Source organism: Xenopus tropicalis, chromosome 10, assembly GCF_000004195.4.
Source record: "Xenopus tropicalis strain Nigerian chromosome 10, UCB_Xtro_10.0, whole genome shotgun sequence".
In the NCBI taxonomy this organism is placed as follows: Eukaryota; Metazoa; Chordata; class Amphibia; order Anura; family Pipidae; genus Xenopus; species Xenopus tropicalis.
The window spans coordinates 13874674-13896143 of NC_030686.2; the positions used below are offsets into that span (position 1 = coordinate 13874674).

The window sequence follows — 21470 nt, forward strand, 5'->3', positions numbered from 1 at the left end:
AGTATGACTGTCCCATTGATCTGGTTCCAGGTTCCTCTCCCCCTCGTGGTCGTACATACCCTCTTTCCCTACCTGAGTCCCAATCCATGAAGGAATATATCCAGGAAAACCTCGAAAGAGGTTTTATCCGGCCTTCTAATTCTCCTGCAGGTGCTGGGTTTTTCTTTGTGGGTAAGAAGGATGGGGGTCTCCGTCCTTGTATAGATTACAGGGGCTTAAACAAAGTCACTATTAAAAATCGCTACCCTCTCCCTCTAATTTCTGAGTTATTTGACCAGGTTAAAACAGCCAAGATCTATACCAAGCTTGATCTTAGAGGTGCATACAATCTCATCCGCATTAGAGAGGGGGACGAGTGGAAAACTGCTTTTAACACCAGGGACGGCCACTACGAGTATTTAGTAATGCCCTTTGGGCTCTGTAACGCCCCCGCAGTTTTTCAAGAATTTGTCAACGACATCTTTCGTGACCTACTGGGGGTATTCGTAGTGGTCTACCTCGACGATATTCTTATTTTCTCTTCTAATCTAAATGTACATCGTAAACATGTGTGTGAGGTCTTAAAAAGGCTAAGGGAGAATAATCTGTATGCAAAACTAGAGAAATGTACCTTTGAAGTTTCTACTGTTCAGTTTTTGGGTTTTATTATCTCCGGCAAGGGTCTAGAAATGGATCCAGGTAAAGTGAGGGCTGTCCTAGATTGGGCCCAACCCTTTTCGTTACGCGCTATACAAAGGTTTCTTGGTTTTGCCAATTATTATCGTCAATTTATTAAGAATTTTTCTCTAATTGTAGCTCCCATCACGAATTTAACTAAAAAGGGCGCTGATCCCAGTATATGGCCTCCTGAGGCTGTACAAGCGTTTGAAACCCTCAAAAAAGAGTTTAGTTCTGCCCCTATCCTTAGACCTCCCAATTCCGCTCTCCCTTTCATTGTAGAGGTAGATGCCTCTGAGGTAGGAGCTGGGGCAGTCCTGTCTCAAAGACATCCGATAACCAACAAGATGCATCCCTGTGCCTTTTTCTCTAGAAAGTTTTCACCTGCAGAGATCAATTATGACATAGGGAACAGGGAATTGCTGGCCGTGAAATTGGCTTTCGAGGAATGGCGCCATCTTTTAGAAGGGGCTAAACATCTAGTTACGGTCTATACCGACCATAAGAATTTACTTTATATTGAATCCGCTAAGCGCCTGAATCCAAGGCAAGCCAGGTGGGCTTTATTCTTTTCAAGGTTCAATTTTTCTTTAACTTTTAAGCCCGGCTCAAAGAATACCAAGGCGGACGCACTCTCTAGGAGTTTCGACTCAGTTTCCTCCGACTCTAGTGAGTGCACTCCTATCATTCCCAGGGAGATAATTGTTGCTACCTTGAGGTCTGACCTCTCTTCCTTATTGTCCCCTTTACAGTCTTCTGCTCCTACTGAGACACCATCTGGTAAATGGTTTGTTCCTGAGGTACTTAGGGAGCAAGTATTAAGAGAGGCTCATGATTCCAGGGTGGCGGGTCATCCCGGTATTGCAAAAACCATTTGTTTATTGTCCCGGCATGTTTGGTGGCCCTCCTTCAAACAGGATGTTAAAACTTTTGTCAATTCCTGTTCAGTCTGCCAAAGGTCTAAGTCATCTCATCATCGGTCCCAGGGTCTGTTAAATCCCTTACCCATCCCAGAGAAACCATGGTCTCACATTTCCATGGATTTTGTTGTAGAGTTGCCCTCTTCTCAGGGTAAAACAGTGATTTGGGTGGTGGTTGATAGGTTCAGTAAAATGGCTCATTTTATTCCTCTTCCACATCTCCCTTCTGCTAAGACCCTGGCTGATTTATTTATTATGCATATTTTCAAGTTTCATGGATTTCCTGAAATATTGTTTCTGACAGGGGGGTTCAATTTGTCTCTAAATTTTGGCGTGCTTTCTGTACTTTGGTTGGGACGGAATTATCTTTTTCCTCTGCCTATCACCCCCAAACTAACGGTCAAACTGAAAGGGTGAACCAGTCCCTTGAACAGTATCTCAGGTGCTATGTGTCCGATAACCAGTCCACATGGTCTGAACTACTTCCCTGGGCAGAATTTGCATACAATAATGCTACCCATTCCTCCTCAGGGAGGTCTCCTTTCTTTGTCGTTTATGGGTTACACCCCAAAGCATTTTCTTTTTCTGGCTCTAATTCCCCTGTACCCTCTGCCAATTCCTCTGTCTTAAGATTTTCTGAAGTCTGGTCGCTAGTGCATGATTCACTATCTGCAGCTTCCCTAGCCCAGAAAAAAGCTGCTGACAAATCCCGTAGGGAGGCTCCCCAGTACAAGGTGGGGGATTTAGTGTGGTTATCAACCAGGAATATTAAGTTAAAAATTCCTTCTCCCAAACTGGGTCCCAGGTTTATTGGTCCATATCCCATCATTTCAATAATTAACCCATCTTCTGTCCGTCTTCAGTTACCTCCTAATTTCAGAATTTCTAATACTTTTCATGTTTCTCTCCTTAAACCTGCTGCTAACACTCGCCATCAGTCTGTTCCTCCCCCGGTGTTGATTGAAGGTCAGCCTGAGTATGAGATCCAAGAGTTCCTTGACTCCCGCCGTGTGAGAGGTAAACTTCAATATCTTACTAGGTGGAGAGGCTTCGGTCCTGAGGAGAACTCTTGGGTCTCAGTTGATGACATCAAGGCTGATCGCCTCAGGAAACAATTCCATTTAAAGTTTCCTGAGAAGCCTGGGGGTCCAGTGGCCCCCCCTAGAGAGGGGGGTAATGTGAGGAAATGTGCCTTACCGGCACGGCGGGGACGCCCGCCGCGCTACCATCGGCGGGGACGCCCGCCGCGCCGTCTGTTCCCTGTGCCTGCCCCTTCATAGTGTGCGCGCGCGCGCACTTCCGTATACTTAAAGGCGCAGGCGCGCTGACGAATGACGTCATGACGCATGACGCATGACGTCAGCGCGCAATGGCGCCAAATTTGAAATATTTAAAGGGCCTTTCTATTGTTACTCATTGCCCGTGATAGGATTTGATTCCTGGTGCCTTTTGAGCCTTGTGTATTTTGTTCCTGTATCCTGCTTGTTGCCTTCCTGTGTTTTGACCCGGCTTGCTCCTGACTATCCTGATTTTCCATATCTGACCTCGGCTTGTACTTCGACTACGTTTTCGTCTCATCCTGCTGTATCGATTATTCCGGTTTGACCCTTGCCTGTCCGACTATCCTTGATTGCTGCCCGCCCCGACCTAGCCTGCCTGACGACGACCTTGTTTAACCCTATTTGTACCGTGATCTTCGGCCTAACTGACGTTATCTACAGTCGTGCCCCTTTGCTTGCCAGAACTCCTGCCTCGTTCCCCTCGTTAAGTCCAGGTGGCATCTGAGTAGCTGAGGGCTCCTCCCGAAGCCAAAGGCGGTCACAACACTGGTGAAGCCGAGCCGAGACAAGGGAACTTGGCATCTGTTCTGGTTTAGGGTGCCGACCGTGACACTGCTCTTCCTCCTCCCTCCTAATCCTTCCCTAAAACTACAAATCCCATCAGTATAAAACCACACCCCTTATGTCCTTATTTATCCCTCTGTCATGGCCCCTGCCGTTCCACCTGTCCCAGACTTGTTCTTCTAGGCTACTAAACAGGGCCTAGTGTTTGGTAGTACAAGTAGTTATGCATGCAATAGTGCAGCAGCAAGAATAGATATGTTCGGATTATAAGAACAATAAACACTTTGCTAAGGAATGTTAATGAAAAATATACCCCGTTTTTGACATGAGCTCAATCAGGTGGGTTTATGTTGAAAAGGTGCACAAACACTGTCTGAGAAATAGACAAATAATATATGTTTTACACAGACATACATGTTCCAACAGACTGAAAGAAACCATGTTAGCTAATCTCTGACTCGTAGGAACCCCCCCCCCCCCCACTAATCACTTCCCCATTGGAACAATTTGAGAGCATAGGCAGACTATCATGGCTTCATTTTAATCTGTGGAAGTATGTCAAACTATATAATCACATTTATTTCTGGAAGTTGCTCAGATAGTGTTTATGTACCATTTCTACATAAGCCCTTCTAAATGTGCTCATATCAAAAAGGGGTTTAGTTTTCACATTCCTCAGTGGTTGCTGTTCTTACAGTCTCGCCATATCTTCTATTACTGCTATGATATCTTATAACTATATATCTGATAACCTATAACCATTTGCACTGAGAAACGTGTAATTGCCAAGTGAAGTAAAGTAGTGCATGGAACCTGCATATAAGAGACACACAAAAGCAACCACTCCCCACATGATAACCCATAGTTTGTTAGTTTTGTTTAAACATATGTCAATAAGAAGCTGCATAAAACCAGTTGCTATTAGCTTTATGCTATTTTAACTGTCACCAGATTCCACCAGACCATGCATAGGCAGACACTTTTCTGATGATTGATGATGAAATCTAAATGAAGGGGTTTAGTATAAGTATACACATGTTAAGCACATAAGGCACATACCCTATGCTTTAAATAAAATAAGTTCCTGGTGTGCCAGTTCACCCATTTGAACCTTGGTCTAGCACAGTGATCCCCAACCAGTGCCTCGGGGGAACCATGTTGCTCCCCAACCCCTTGGATGTTGCTCCCAGTGGCCTCAAAGCAGGTGCTTATTTTTACATTTTTGACTTGGAGGCAAGTTTTGGAGAGATAGAGACCATTTGTACACAACCTCCTATAGCAGGGATCCCCAACCTTTTTTTACCCCTGAGTAATATTTCAATGAAAGAAAAGCTGGGGAGCAACACAAGCACAAATACTTTCCTACTAGGTGACCAATAAGGACTTAGATTTGTTAATTAGTAGCCCAATATGGACTGGCAGACTACTAAAGGCTCTGTTTAGTAGTATACATGGTCTTTATGCCTCCAAAACATGCCACCAAGTCAGTAATGGTTAAATATTATATGCTACAACTCTTAGAATTAACCTATCTTACTATAAAGAAGGCACAATAGACTAAAAGCACCCACATACAGTAGACATTTTGTAATTTCTCCACTTCTAGCAGCCATAAACATTACATTTAAACTTTATACTTGAACTTTAGTTCAGGATTAGGAAACATATGCAAGACTGGGCTTAACAAGTGCATTTTTTAGGTAAATGTTCCAAACCATTGGTGTAACTAGCTATTAGAAGAGCCTATGACAGGAGGGCCCAGTAACTTTCCCATGGCACCCTCTGTGCTGCCTGCACTAAGCCACCAAACCTATATAATGTACTGTGGCATCCAATCAATATATTGGAGTTGCACCCTTTTACTTATACAGGACTGGCATTCTATAGGGATGGAGTATGAGCATCCCCCTGCACACCATATTTAGCACAACAGGAGCATTAATCAATATACACTAGGTGCTGAGGTGCCAAAGGACTCCCCATCTAGAATATGCTGTTCAGTTTTGGTCTCCAGTGCTCAAACGGGACATTATTGAGTTAGAGAGGGTCCAGAGAAGGGCAACTAAGCTGGTAAAGGGTATGGAAAGTCTCAGTTATGGGGAAAGACTGGCCCAGTTGGGTCTGTTTACACTGGAGAAGAGGCGCTTAAGAGGTGACATGATAACTATGTATAAATATATAAGGGGATCATATAATAACCTCTCTAATGTTTTATTTACCAGTAGGTCCTTCCAACGGACACGAGGGCACCCACTCCGTTTAGAAGAAGGGAGGTTCCATTTAAATATTCGGAAAGGGTTTGTTACAGTGAGAGCTGTGAAGTTGTGGAATTCCCTCCCCGAATCAGTCGTACTGGCTGATACATTATATAGCTTTAAGAAGGGGCTGGATGGATTCTTAGCAAGTGAGGGAATACAGGGGTAGGGGAGATAGCTCTTAGTACAAGTGAGGGAATACAGGGGTAGGGGAGATAGCTCTCAGTACAAGTGAGGGAATACAGGGGTAGGGGAGATAGCTCTCAGTACAAGTGAGGGAATACAGGGGTAGGGGAGATAGCTCTCAGTACAAGTGAGGGAATACAGGGGTAGGGGGGATAGCTCTCAGTACAAGTGAGGGAATACAGGGGTATGGGAGATAGCTCTCAGTACAAGTGAGGGAATACAGGGGTAGGGGAGATAGCTCTCAGTACAAGTGAGGGAATACAGGGGTAGGGGAGATAGCTCTCAGTACAAGTGAGGGAATACAGGGGTATGGGAGATAGCTCTCAGTACAAGTGAGGGAATACAGGGGTAGGGGAGATAGCTCTCAGTACAAGTGAGGGAATACAGGGGGTATGGGGAGATAGCTCTCAGTACAAGTGAGGGAATACAGGGGTAGGGGAGATAGCTCTCAGTACAAGTGAGGGAATACAGGGGTAGGGGGGGATAGCTCTCAGTACAAGTGAGGGAATACAGGGGTAGGGGAGATAGCTCTCAGTACAAGTGAGGGAATACAGGGGTATGGGAGATAGCTCTCAGTACAAGTGAGGGAATACAGGGGTAGGGGAGATAGCTCTCAGTACAAGTGAGGGAATAGAGGGGATGGGAGATAGCTCTCAGTACAAGTGAGGGAATACAGGGGTAGGGGAGATAGCTCTCAGTACAAGTGAGGGAATAGAGGGGATGGGAGATAGCTCTCAGTACAAGTGAGGGAATAGAGGGGATGGGAGATAGCTCTCAGTACAAGTGAGGGAATAGAGGGGATGGGAGATAGCTCTCAGTACAAGTGAGGGAATACAGGGGTAGGGGAGATAGCTCTCAGTACAAGTGAGGGAATACAGGGGTAGGGGAGATAGCTCTCAGTACAAGTGAGGGAATAGAGGGGATGGGAGATAGCTCTCAGTACAAGTGAGGGAATACAGGGGTAGGGGAGATAGCTCTCAGTACAAGTGAGGGAATACAGGGGTAGGGGAGATAGCTCTCAGTACAAGTGAGGGAATAGAGGGGATGGGAGATAGCTCTCAGTACAAGTGAGGGAATACAGCGGTAGGGGAGATAGCTCTCAGTACAAGTGAGGGAATACAGGGGTAGGGGAGATAGCTCTCAGTACAAGTGAGGGAATACAGGGGTAGGGGAGATAGCTCTCAGTACAAGTGAGGGAATACAGGGGTAGGGGAGATAGCTCTCAGTACAAGTGAGGGAATACAGGGGTATGGGAGATAGCTCACAGTACAAGTGAGGGAATACAGGGGTAGGGGAGATAGCTCTCAGTACAAGTGAGGGAATACAGGGGTATGGGAGATAGCTCTCAGTACAAGTGAGGGAATACAGGGGTAGGGGAGATAGCTCTCAGTACAAGTGAGGGAATACAGGGGTATGGGAGATAGCTCTCAGTACAAGTGAGGGAATACAGGGGTAGGGGAGATAGCTCTCAGTACAAGTGAGGGAATACAGGGGTAGGGGGGGATAGCTCTCAGTACAAGTGAGGGAATACAGGGGTAGGGGAGATAGCTCTCAGTACAAGTGAGGGAATACAGGGGTATGGAAGATAGCTCTCAGTACAAGTGAGGGAATACAGGGGTAGGGGAGATAGCTCTCAGTACAAGTGAGGGAATAGAGGGGATGGGAGATAGCTCTCAGTACAAGTGAGGGAATACAGGGGTAGGGGAGATAGCTCTCAGTACAAGTGAGGGAATAGAGGGGATGGGAGATAGCTCTCAGTACAAGTGAGGGAATAGAGGGGATGGGAGATAGCTCTCAGTACAAGTGAGGGAATAGAGGGGATGGGAGATAGCTCTCAGTACAAGTGAGGGAATACAGGGGTAGGGGAGATAGCTCTCAGTACAAGTGAGGGAATACAGGGGTAGGGGAGATAGCTCTCAGTACAAGTGAGGGAATAGAGGGGATGGGAGATAGCTCTCAGTACAAGTGAGGGAATACAGGGGTAGGGGAGATAGCTCTCAGTACAAGTGAGGGAATACAGGGGTAGGGGAGATAGCTCTCAGTACAAGTGAGGGAATAGAGGGGATGGGAGATAGCTCTCAGTACAAGTGAGGGAATACAGCGGTAGGGGAGATAGCTCTCAGTACAAGTGAGGGAATACAGGGGTAGGGGAGATAGCTCTCAGTACAAGTGAGGGAATACAGGGGTAGGGGAGATAGCTCTCAGTACAAGTGAGGGAATACAGGGGTAGGGGAGATAGCTCTCAGTACAAGTGAGGGAATACAGGGGTATGGGAGATAGCTCTCAGTACAAGTGAGGGAATACAGGGGTAGGGGAGATAGCTCTCAGTACAAGTGAGGGAATACAGGGGTAGGGGGGATAGCTCTTAGTACAAGTGAGGGAATACAGGGGTAGGGGAGATAGCTCTCAGTACAAGTGAGGGAATACAGGGGTAGGGGGGATAGCTCTCAGTATAAGTGAGGGAATACAGGGGTAGGGGAGATAGCTCTTAGTACAAGTGAGGGAATACAGGGGTATGGGAGATAGCTCTCAGTACAAGTGAGGGAATACAGGGGTAGGGGAGATAGCTCTCAGTACAAGTGAGGGAATACAGGGGTATGGGAGATAGCTCTTAGCACAAGTGAGGGAATACAGGGGTAGGGGAGATAGCTCTCAGTACAAGTGAGGGAATACAGGGGTAGGGGAGATAGCTCTCAGTACAAGTGAGGGAATACAGGGGTAGGGGAGATAGCTCTCAGTACAAGTGAGGGAATACAGGGGTAGGGGAGATAGCTCTCAGTACAAGTGAGGGAATACAGGGGTAGGGGAGATAGCTCTCAGTACAAGTGAGGGAATACAGGGGTAGGGGAGATAGCTCTCAGTACAAGTGAGGGAATACAGGGGTATGGGAGATAGCTCTCAGTACAAGTGAGGGAATACAGGGGTAGGGGAGATAGCTCTCAGTACAAGTGAGGGAATAGAGGGGATGGGAGATAGCTCTCAGTACAAGTGAGGGAATACAGGGGTAGGGGAGATAGCTCTCAGTACAAGTGAGGGAATAGAGGGGATGGGAGATAGCTCTCAGTACAAGTGAGGGAATAGAGGGGATGGGAGATAGCTCTCAGTACAAGTGAGGGAATAGAGGGGATGGGAGATAGCTCTCAGTACAAGTGAGGGAATACAGGGGTAGGGGAGATAGCTCTCAGTACAAGTGAGGGAATACAGGGGTAGGGGAGATAGCTCTCAGTACAAGTGAGGGAATAGAGGGGATGGGAGATAGCTCTCAGTACAAGTGAGGGAATACAGGGGTAGGGGAGATAGCTCTCAGTACAAGTGAGGGAATACAGGGGTAGGGGAGATAGCTCTCAGTACAAGTGAGGGAATAGAGGGGATGGGAGATAGCTCTCAGTACAAGTGAGGGAATACAGCGGTAGGGGAGATAGCTCTCAGTACAAGTGAGGGAATACAGGGGTAGGGGAGATAGCTCTCAGTACAAGTGAGGGAATACAGGGGTAGGGGAGATAGCTCTCAGTACAAGTGAGGGAATACAGGGGTAGGGGAGATAGCTCTCAGTACAAGTGAGGGAATACAGGGGTATGGGAGATAGCTCTCAGTACAAGTGAGGGAATACAGGGGTAGGGGAGATAGCTCTCAGTACAAGTGAGGGAATACAGGGGTAGGGGAGATAGCTCTCAGTACAAGTGAGGGAATACAGGGGTAGGGGAGATAGCTCTCAGTACAAGTGAGGGAATACAGGGGTAGGGGGGATAGCTCTCAGTACAAGTGAGGGAATACAGGGGTAGGGGAGATAGCTCTCAGTACAAGTGAGGGAATACAGGGGTAGGGGGGATAGCTCTCAGTATAAGTGAGGGAATACAGGGGTAGGGGAGATAGCTCTTAGTACAAGTGAGGGAATACAGGGGTATGGGAGATAGCTCTCAGTACAAGTGAGGGAATACAGGGGTAGGGGAGATAGCTCTCAGTACAAGTGAGGGAATACAGGGGTATGGGAGATAGCTCTTAGCACAAGTGAGGGAATACAGGGGTAGGGGAGATAGCTCTCAGTACAAGTGAGGGAATACAGGGGTAGGGGAGATAGCTCTCAGTACAAGTGAGGGAATACAGGGGTAGGGGAGATAGCTCTCAGTACAAGTGAGGGAATACAGGGGTAGGGGAGATAGCTCTCAGTACAAGTGAGGGAATACAGGGGTAGGGGAGATAGCTCTCAGTACAAGTGAGGGAATACAGGGGTATGGGAGATAGCTCTCAGTACAAGTGAGGGAATACAGGGGTAGGGGGGATAGCTCTCAGTACAAGTGAGGGAATACAGGGGTAGGGGAGATAGCTCTCAGTACAAGTGAGGGAATACAGGGGTAGGGGGGATAGCTCTCAGTACAAGTGAGGGAATACAGGGGTAGGGGAGATAGCTCTCAGTACAAGTGAGGGAATACAGGGGTAGGGGAGATAGCTCTCAGTACAAGTGAGGGAATACAGGGGTAGGGGAGATAGCTCTCAGTATAAGTGAGGGAATACAGGGATATGGGAGATATCTCTTAGTATAAGTTGATCCAGGGACTGGTCCGATTGCCATATTGGAGTCAGGAAGGAATTTTTTCCCCTCTTCGGCAAATTAGAGAGGCTTCAGATGGGGGTTTTTGCCTTCCTCTGGATCAACTAGTAGTTAGGCAGGTTATAAATAGGCATACGTACGTCTTTTTTCAACCTAACTTACTATGACACCTTCAGCCTAAAAAGAATTAGGTTAGAAGAGGTACTGTACACTGAACTTATGTCTGTATGAGTTGCACAGAATGCAGATTGGCAGGGTCAAGTGATCATTATATGGGCCTTAAGAGTTTAACACTCCTTATTCTCTAGCACTTGCGCCTGTACCAGGGGTAATAGAGACCTGTTAGTCTTTTGTCACTGTGACTGGCCTGTATTACCTAGTACATGTCACTATTAATTTACCATTCAATGGATTTACCTTTTAAAAAGGAAAAAAGAAAAACAAACCTGACACAGATAAATGTCAAAGTCTGTGACAGGCCAGTTAAGATGCCATGGATGGACATCTGTGTACCAGGATTTAGCTTTGGAAGTCGGTCTTAGTGAACTGCTTAAGGCAAGGGATTCTGGGATCCTCGGGAAAACAAGTTTAAATGTGACACACTTCTGCCTGGAGTGATTTGCAGGGAGAGGCTTTGTATTTCCATACTGGTAATTAGGTAATTAGGTAATTAGTTTTTAAGTGTGAGATGCAATAATATTTTTTTAAAACAAAAAGTGACTAGTAAAGGTATGGGACCCATTATCCAGAATGCTTGGGACCTAGGTTTTTCCAGATAAGGGATCTTTCCGTAATTTGGATCTCCTACCTTAATTCTATTAAAAAAAAATTAGTTAAACAGTATGTATACCCAATATGATTGTTTTGCCCCCAATAAGGGGTAATTATATCTTAGTTGGGATCAAGTACAGGTACTGTTTTATTATTACAGAGAAAAGGGAATCATTTAACCATGAAATAAACCCAATAGGGCTGTTCTGCCCCCAATAAGGGGTAATTACATCTTAGTTGGGATCAAGTACAGGTACTGTTTTATTATTACAGAGAAAAGGGAATCATTTAACCATGAAATAAACCCAATAGGACTGTTCTGCCCCAATAAGGGGTAATTATATCTTAGTTGGGATCAAGTACAGGTACTGTTTTATTATTACAGAGAAAAGGGAATCATTTAACCATGAAATAAACCCAATAGGGCTGTTCTGCCCCCAATAAGGGGTAATTATATCTTAGTTGGGATCAAGTACAGGTACTGTTTTATTATTACAGAGAAAAGGGAATCATTTAACCATGAAATAAACCCAATAGGGCTGTTCTGCCCCCAATAAGGGGTAATTATATCTTAGTTGGGATCAAGTACAGGTACTGTTTTATTATTACAGAGAAAAGGGAATCATTTAACCATTAAATAAACCCAATAGGGTTGTTCTGCCCCATTAAGGGGTAATTATATCTTAGTTGGGATCAAGTACAGGTACTGTTTTATGGAGATGGCCTTCCCGTAATTCTGAACTTTATGGATAATGGGTTTCTGAATAAAGGGTCCGATACAAAACATATGGGCAAAGCTTTCCAAAACCTATGATTACTAAGAGCGATATTGCTTTGGGCACAGATGAGTACATTTCCCATGTACATGGCACATTTCATGCCAGATGTCAGAGAAGCAGCAGAGAACAAGGTTGGTAGCAATGTCAAACAATTTATCCCCAGGCAGTTCTTTGTACAAATAAATTAATAAATACATAAATAAGGCCTTCAAAATATTCATTGTGCACTTATAGTTTCCCTTCACTACTTCCTTGGTGGTGAAAAGTTAAATAAATATTTGAAAATGTTGCAAAATCATATTATTACTGGGCCTGATTGTTGCTTAGATTCAGTGGAAGCTTACAGTTGAGAAATAGCCCAAAACATGACCCAAAACATCTACCGTCTTTTTTAAAGTCTTCCTAAATATATATATGTAGTGATGAGCAAATTTTTTTTGGCAGCCATGGATTTGCAGCGAATTTCCATATTTCGCCATTGGCGAATTGTTTTGCGAAACTTTAGCGAAAATTTGCTGTGGAAAAATTTGTTGCCCGTCAAAAAAAGTCGCAAAGCTCACAACAAAATAGACGCATCAAGAAAAACTGCAGGCATCAGAAAAAGACGCAGGCGACAAAAAGAAGATGTGGGCGACAAATGCGTTTCGTGGGACAGATTCGCTCATCACTATATATGTACAGGTTTCAGATGGAATATTTTAGCATTGGGAATTTTGCGGAAATTCAAATTTTTATTCCATGACAAAATTGAGTTTTCAGCGACAAAAAAAAGATCCAAAAAATCATGTTTTAGTAAATGATGTTTTGCATTAAGATTAGTGATCAGCGAATATGTCCCGTTTCTCTTTGCCATAAAATTCGCAAAACAGCAAGAAAATTTGCGAAACGGCGAAAAATTTGTGAAATGCATTTGTTGCACAATTTTTTTGTCACCCGTGGCTATTTTTATTTGTCACTCGCGTCTATTTTTGTTGCCCGCGCTTTTTTTGACGCAACTGCGCCCAATTTGACGAGTGACAAAAAAAAATTCAGCGCAATTCATTTTTCCACTGCAAATTTTCAAGGAACTTTCGCGAAACAATTCGCCAATGGCGAAATGCACAAATTCGCTGCGAATCCATGCCTGTTGAAAAAATTCGCTCATTGCTAATTTAGATGTAAGCACCTTTAAAGTAGGCAGGGCTTCAACCAATCTATAGCCAATCGGGGGGATAAGAATGTAGCAAACCCATATATAATAAGAACAAACAACCAATAATTGTGTATGAAAGGCTCCTTTTATCAAATACATCCATGCATCCAAGTTTAAATTATACAGAATTCAGCAGCAAATTTTGAAATTGTTTTTTAATTGTTTACTAATCCCCAATAGCGCACAAATATCCCAACCTGAGCAGATACAGCCAATCAATCGCAAACAAAATTCTTTTTTTTTAAGCTCAGGACCCAAGCCCAGTTCATAAATCATCTTCTAAATAGTAAAGAATAGACCAGTAAAGCTGCAGTGATTCAAGTGAGATAATGAAAGTTCAATTTTGTGATCCTGTTGCTCAGTGGAGATTGCTTAGCCCTTCATCAAGATATGGAGCATCCGCCTTTCTCCTTAAAGGGGTTCCTATCATCTGGAACTCCTTTTATCAAAGGATCTTCTGTCGCATGAGATTCAATATAAGTCTTCATTTCTGATAAAGATGTTGAAATCTGAAAGGAAAGGCCAAAATGATCAATGTTGTTTGACCAAATTCTAAGTGTTTTATGAAAATGTAAATACAATAGAGGTCTAACAGAGGAAGAATGTTCCAAAAAATGCACATAATATGTCCATGGCTGTAGGGATGCACCAAACCATGCATCAGTTTTGGGTTTAGCCTAATAATGAGTAGAATAGAATACAGTCATATCTGTGAATTATGTCAATAATTATGCTCAATACCACAATGCTAAAGCTCACCAATTTTCATATAGCTTATAGCTTAAGAGCTCTACATCAGAAGACTACATAGGGCAGTGATCCCCAACCAATAGCTTAAAAGCAACATGTTGCTCCCCAACCCCTTGGATGTTGCTCTCAGTGCCCCCAAACCAGGGAGTTATTTGTGAATTCCTGACTTGGGGGCAAGTTTAGGTTGAATAAAAACAAGATTTCCTACCAAATAAAGCCCCTGTAAGCTGATAGGGTGCATAGAGGCCCCTAATAGCCAATCACAGCCCTTATTTGGCTCCTCCATGAACTTCTATGGTGCTTGTGTTGCTCCCCAAGTCTTTTTACATTTGACTGTGGCTCACATAGGTACAGAGTTACATAGGGTTGAAAAAGTTCAACCCTTCCAAGTAAACCCAGCACACAACCTATACTTACCAATCTATACACTCACATACATAAACTATATATAAAACCATTAATACTAACTGTAGATATTAGTATCACAATAGCCTTGGATATTCTGCTTGTTCAAAAACTCATCCAGGCCCCTCTTATAGGCATTAACAGAATCTGCCATTACCCCATCTCTAGGAAGGGCATTCCCCAACCTCACTGCCCTCACCGTGAGGAACCCCCTACGCTGGTTCAAATGGAAGCTCCGTTCCTCTAATCTAAAGGGGGGCCTCTGGTGCGTTGATTGTTTTTATGGGAAAAAAAAACATCCCCCATCTGCCTATAATCCCCTCTAATGTACTTGTACAGAGTAATCATGTCCCCTCGCAAGCGCCTCTTTTCCAGAGAAAACAACCCCAACCCTGACAGTCTCACCTCATAGTTTAACCCTTCCATCCCCTTTACCAGTTTAGTTACACGTCTCTGCACTCTCTCCAGCTCATTAATATCCTTCTTAAGGACTGGAGCCCAAAACTGCCCCCCATACTCAAGGTGGTGAGGCCTCACAAGTAAGAAAGGTTGGGGACCCCTGACATAGAGACTACAAAGACATAAGGCTTTTGGCCAGCTGTAGGATTGTGGGCATCCTGCCTAATGCATAGGATTAAACCTTGAGATGATACATTCTGACTTTGTTTTTCTACTTCGGGTCCTTGTCAACCTATTTAAGCCACTTAACTCCCAGCAACATAAATATTCAACTTACATTGTATGAAATGGGTCTTTATTATGTCTTAACAATGTGATGTAGAGCAATAAGCAGTATGTAAGGGTATTGATAACATTTGTCTGTACCTGTAGCTGACGTAGTTTGCTCCAAGGATGAACGTAGCTATAACATTCTTCTGGTGCTTTAAATACTGCATGAAGTAGTCTAAAGGGCTTGTTTATAAGTGATTTCTCAATGGTATTACATCCTTACAAGCTACACTTTTTATACTTGTGTTTTGTACGTACAGTAAATGCCAACCTACAAGAACCTCTGCTTGAAAGCACTTTTATAACTGCCTTACAGGTAAATGTCATAGCCTCTTTGAGACTTCTCAGGCACTCTCTTAGGTCATATTTGTGAGATTTGAACTGAAATCTGATTTGTTGTGCTAGATATTATGGGAACTAGGGATGATACAGTAGGTTTCATTTCAATAGGAGCATTGCTATGACCTAAGAGAGTGCCTGGCCAAATGTTAGCTCTCAAAGAGGGTTAGGTACCCAGTGTTGGACTGGAATGCCAGGGGCCCACCAGAAAACCTTAGACCATTGGCCCCCTCTTCAAACTATTTTTCATCCACTTCTCACTCAACCTCTTTTTTCCTAGTTTTTAATCTTTACATACTATAATCCATTCTTCTTTATATTTAGTTGATTTGTTCCCATAGGAAATAACCATGAATTAGGTCATATGGTTAGAAGCAGGAGGGCCCACTTACACCTGGGCCCACCGGGAGTTTTCCTGGTATCCCTGTGGGCCAGTCCGACACTGTAGGTACCCCCAGTGATTTAACTTTCCTTCTTCTTTATGCCTGAGCTTTCCATTAGCATCTAGGAGAGTAAAAAGGTTTATACCCAAACCTCACCCCAAATGGCACCTCACCAAACCCCCCATCCTCTGCTGTGTCCCTCCCAGGGAGTTTGCATGTAATTAGCAGTAATATTGCATATTGGCAGAGGTTGCAATGAAAAACCTTATGGCTCAGCCAATTAGAAGAGCTCAATAAACTATAAAAACTAAAACTAAATTACCCCAAACACAGGGGTATTAATGCACATTTACACCTGCATTCCACACTAAGGGGCATATAAACATCACCGTTGATGTTGTCCATATCAACCAACCAGATCTTTCCTTTTGTATTCTAACATAGGGCTTTTTCAATACCAGGAGTAGATTATTATCTCCCTGATGACAAATCGATACTATATCTTCACTTCCACATCCTCTATAAATACCTTTTGTTTTGGACTTCAACATGTCCCTGTACAGCCCTGTGAACAAAATACTTCCTACATTTAGCAACAATAGGGCTCAGAAGAAGAGCGTGTATGTATAGATATATATATAGACACAATTTAACACAAGTAAGGCCTTGTTTGAGAGGGGTAGTAGAAAAATAGAGAAAAATTACCGGTGCCCTCTCTGTTTTGACTTCTTTCTTTAGCTGTTCCACTTCCATCTTCAGTATATCCTTCTCCGTCATATCTTGAGCCATTGTCTGTGAGTGCCTTGGCTAATACACAGGTGATATATGGAGGAATATTTGGATAGAGTTTTTTTCCTCTAGAAACAGCTATCGGCGCTCTCTCAGACTCCTTCTGGTTTCTGATCTGATTCCTTCCCTGTTACACTGTATATAAGACCACAGATGGAAGTCTTCCTTCTAATCCTAATCTGATAAACAGCTTGGAAGTCTAACCTGCTTAGAGTTCAGTATCAGTGTTGAGAATATAAGTGTGCTGAAGCAGTTTGTGTATAATAATAATTATATTTAAATAGATGACTAAACAGTGCATTTGTTATTAATAAGTAAAATTCGCTATTGATTAATGGCTTTTGTATTACATATAGGGGATATTAATAGAGCCATAACAAAACATATATTTGCATACATTGACAATTGATATATTAGGGGTTTCCAATATTGCACAACAAAAGAATAGCCGTGCGACAAAAGAATAGTTGCGGGCGACAAAAGAATAGCCGCACGACAAAAGAATAGCCACGTGACAGAAGAATAGCCGCAGGCGACAAAAGAATAGCTGTGGGCAACAAAGGAATAGTCGCAGGCGTCAAAAGAATAGCCGCGAGCGACAAAAGAATAGCCGCGAGTGACAAAAGAATATCGGCAGGCGACAAAAGAATAGCGGCGGGCGACAAAAGAATAGCGCCGGGCGGCAAAAGAATAGCCGCGGGCATCAAAAGAATAGCCACGTGACAAAAGAATAGCCGCGGGCGACAAAAGAATAGCCGCGGGCGACAAAGGAATAGCCGCGGGCGACAAAAGAATAGCCGGTGACGACAAAAGAATAGCCACGGGCGACAAAAGAATAGCCGCGGGTGACAAAGGAATAGCCGCGGGCGACAAAGGAATAGCCACGGGTGACAAAGGAATAGCCACGGGTGACAAAGGAATAGCCGCGGGCGACAAAGGAATAGCCGCGGGTGACAAAGGAATAGCCGCGGGTGACAAAGGAATAGCTGCGGGCGACAATTTATTTATTTTTGACGCGCAACATTTTCACCGTTTCGCAAATCTTTTGAAAGATTCGCGAATTTTTCAGCGAAGTGAAACGGGACAGATTTGCTCATCACTAATGATGAGCACATTTTTTTTGCTGCAATGGAGCCATTATCTTGTTGTGTCTCTGGCGGCTTAAGAGATCTCCTGTCCAGTAGTGTCCATCTGAGTGCCCCTTTTCTCAATTTACCTGTAACAGGTTTTCTCCTATCAACCCTCTAGAGCGTGGCTTTTCCCTTTGGGCATAGATGGCTCTGTGAGGAGTAGGGTAGCTGTAAAATAGCTAGAAGGGGTGCAAAATGCCAAAGTACAAAATGCCAACAATCCTGGCTTAAATAACAATTTTCAAGTTGTGAAAGGTATGTAAGGCTCATGATGACCTGTTTGTACTGCAACCTTGAGCAACTATTTGGGTTTCTGATGGAGGCATCACCCTTCTGGCCTTAAGCTGCCAGAGGCACAACAAGATAACTTGTCTTTTTGGTTCCAAAAGACAAGTAGAAACATTCCAGAAGCCATTTAGCTAATCATTGGGATACTATAGCTTTAAACAGTTTTGGACAATTAAAGGAAATTTATTGAAAACTATCTTAATTGTACCAATTTTGTGGCTACTGCCCCCCTAAACTGTCCAGCCCCCAGCTGACATTGTAGCTCTGTACCCCTGCTTGCCAGACTGAGCATGTGTGCAGAACATGGGCACGATTATCTCTAAAAACTCTGAAGACCATAATCTTGGGCAATTTACAGTGATTATAGCTAAGATCAGACAAGGCTGTTTGTCAACCTCTGCATCAGCCTGGGTGCAGACACACGGAGTGTGTAATTGAGTTTTCCTATGATGAAAACACTGTTGATCCGAAAGTCACAAAATTGTAAATGGCCTTCCTCTGGATCAACTTGTAGTTAGGCAGGTTATATATAGGCATTATGGTTGAACGTGATGGACGTATGTCTTTATTCAACCCAACTTACTATGTTACTATGTAAAAACCTTTCTGACTTTGAACCTTCAGTGCATGATTTTGGAAGCTCAATGGCACTCTGCAGCTCCAACCCGGCCCAAGGAAAGTCTCCCATAGGGCTCAATGGCACTCTGCAGTTCCAACCCGGCCCAAGGAAAGCCTCCCATAGGGCTCAATGGCACTCTGCAGCTCCAACCCGGCCCAAGGAAAGCCTCCCATAGGGCTCAATGGCACTCTGCAGCTCCAACCCGGCCCAAGGAAAGTCTCCCATAGGGCTCAATGGCACTCTGCAGCTCCAACCTGGCCCAAGGAAAGTCTCCCATAGGGCTCAATGGCACTCTGCAGCTCCAACCCGGCCCAAGGAAAGTCTCCCATAGGGCTCAATGGCACTCTGCAGCTCCTACCCGGCCCAAGGAAAGCCTCCCATAGGGCTCAATGGCACTCTGCAGCTCCAACCCGGCCCAAGGAAAGTCTCCCATAGGGCTCAATGGCACTCTGCAGCTCCAACCCGGCCCAAGGAAAGTCTCCCATAGGACTCAATGGCACTCTGCAACTCCAACCCGGCCCAAGGAAAGTCTCCCATAGGGCTCAATGGCACTCTGCAGCTCCAACCTGGCCCAAGGAAAGCCTCCCATAGGGCTCAATGGCACTCTGCAGCTCCAACCCGGCCCAAGGAAAGTCTCCCATAGGGCTCAATAGCACTCTGCAGCTCCAACCCGGCCCAAGGAAAGCCTCCCATAGGGCTCAATGGCACTCTGCAGCTCCAACCTGGCCCAAGGAAAGTCTCCCATAGGGCTCAATGGCACTCTGCAGCTCCAACCCGGCCCAAGGAAAGTCTCCCATAGGGCTCAATGGCACTCTGCAGTTCCAACCCGGCCCAAGGAAAGCCTCCCATAGGGCTCAATGGCACTCTGCAGCTCCAACCCGGCCCAAGGAAAGTCTCCCATAGGGCTCAATGGCACTCTGCAGCTCCAACCCGGCCCAAGGAAAGTCTCCCATAGGGCTCAATGGCACTCTGCAGCTCCAACCCGGCCCAAGGAAAGTCACCCATAGGACTCAATGGCACTCTGCAGCTCCAACCCGGCCCAAGGAAAGTCTCCCATAAGGCTCAATGGCACTCTGCAGCTCCAACCCGGCCCAAGGAAAGTCTCCCATAGGGCTCAATGGCACTCTGCAGCTCCAACCCGGCCCAAGGAAAGTCTCCCATAGGGCTCAATGGCACTCTGCAGCTCCAACCCGGCCCAAGGAAAGTCTCCCATAGGGCTCAATGGCACTCTGCAGCTCCAACCCGGCCCAAGGTAAGTCTCCCATAGGGCTCAATGGCACTCTGCAGCTCCTACCCGGCCCAAGGAAAGTCTCCCATAGGGCTCAATGGCACTCTGCAGCTCCAACCCGGCCCAAGGAAAGTCTCCCATAGGGCTCAATGGCACTCTGCAGCTCCAACCCGGCCCAAGGAAAGTCTCCCATAGGGCTTATTGGCACTCTGCAGCTCCAACCCGGCCCAAGGAAAGTCTCCCATAGGACTCAATGGCACTCTGCAGCTCCAACCCGGCCCAAGGAAAGTCTCCCATAGGGCTCATTGGCACTCTGCAGCTCCAACCCGGCCCAAGGAAAGCCTCCCATAGGGCTCAATGGCACTCTGCAGCTCCAACCCGGCCCAAGGAGACTCTCCCATGGGGCTCAATGGCACTCTGCAGCTCCAACCCGGCCCAAGGAAAGCCTCCCATAGGGCTCAATGGCACTCTGCAGCTCCAACCCGGCCCAAGGAAAGTCTCCCATAGGGCTCAATGGCACTCTGCAGCTCCAACCCGGCCCAAGGAGACTCTCCCATGGGGCTCAATGGCACTCTGCAGCTCCAACCCGGCCCAAGGAAAGCCTCCCATAGGGCTCAATGGCACTCTGCAGCTCCAACCCGGCCCAAGGAAAGTCTCCCATAGGGCTCAATGGCACTCTGCAGCTCCAACCCGGCCCAAGGAAAGTCTCCCATAGGGCTCAATGGCACTCTGCAGCTCCAACCTGGCCCAAGGAAAGTCACGATACCGAAGCTTGAATAAATTCCGAAATGGTCGTAGTCTTTGCAAAAAATATGACTTTTTCGTAGAAGGTAATGAAGACCACAAAAAAGTTGTGCAATTTTAACAAAATTATCGTGGTCATTACGAAAATTCTATAAATTAAAAATAATACGATTTTTTCTGAAAAAAAAAAATTGTGCTTTAATGAATGGGCCCCTAATTGTTTAGATGCTGGGCCCCCTTGCGACTTTTTTGCCACCCATGCTTTTTTACACTGGATTCGATTTTTAGTACACCTGCCCCTTAGAATTGTCTATTGTATGTCTTTACAAGCAGAAACACAATGCCCTAGGTTTGTTACTAATATCAGAACCAAGTCATCTCTATCACTAGCTAAGGCAAGGTTAGAATTCATACCCAGTGATATGTACAAGTCACAAGTGGAACAACAGGTATTCAAAAAATGCGGGGGATGGATGGGAAAGGGGTCACGTCATTGCTAAAAAAGGCTCCATATTAACCTTCAGATCACTTGGAATCCTCTTTGATCTTATTATCAGAATTCCATAAGAGGATAATGATATCAGTGAGGAGGTTCAGAACCGGGAAGTATTTAAATGTACTGGTATCAATCTGCTGACAGATGTCCAGTTCTAATTGTGAGTTTCAGCTTCCCGGTTATATTTCCCATCAAACCATTAGCTAAAGCAGCACTGCCCACTTCTTCATGTAGCTGGCCGATTACTTTAGCCACATGTTAGTGGGCAGTGTTATATTACATTTATCATGTCATTCAAAGACCTTTATGGAATGTCTGGATATTTTTTGAGGGTATAGGTATGGGATCCCTTATCTGGAAACCCATTATCCAGAAAACTCCGAATTACAGAAAGCCTGTCTCCCATAGACTCCATTT

The 21470-nt window shown here is 45.1% G+C and overlaps 1 protein-coding gene across 1 annotated transcript; it reads right to left on the minus strand.

Moving 5' to 3' along the window:
- Window positions 1–13219: 13219 nt before the first annotated feature.
- On the minus strand, window positions 13220–16650 carry gngt2 (guanine nucleotide binding protein (G protein), gamma transducing activity polypeptide 2). Its single transcript, NM_001171620.1, has 2 exons — window positions 16465–16650; window positions 13220–13662 (listed from the first exon to the last, which is right to left on the minus strand). Exons 1-2 carry the CDS (start codon window positions 16546–16548, stop codon window positions 13537–13539), a joined length of 210 nt encoding a protein of 69 aa, NP_001165091.1. The 5' UTR covers window positions 16549–16650; the 3' UTR covers window positions 13220–13536.
- Between the last annotated feature and the right edge of the window lie 4820 nt (window positions 16651–21470).

Coding starts and splice junctions, on each gene's coding strand:
- gngt2 (NM_001171620.1), bottom strand. CDS start 16,548: ATGGCTCAAGATATGACGGAGAAGGATATACTGAAGATGGAAGTGGAA. Junction 13,663..16,464: donor TCAAAACAGAGAGGGCACCG/GTAATTTTTCTC, acceptor CTTTCCTTTCAG/ATTTCAACATCTTTATCAGA.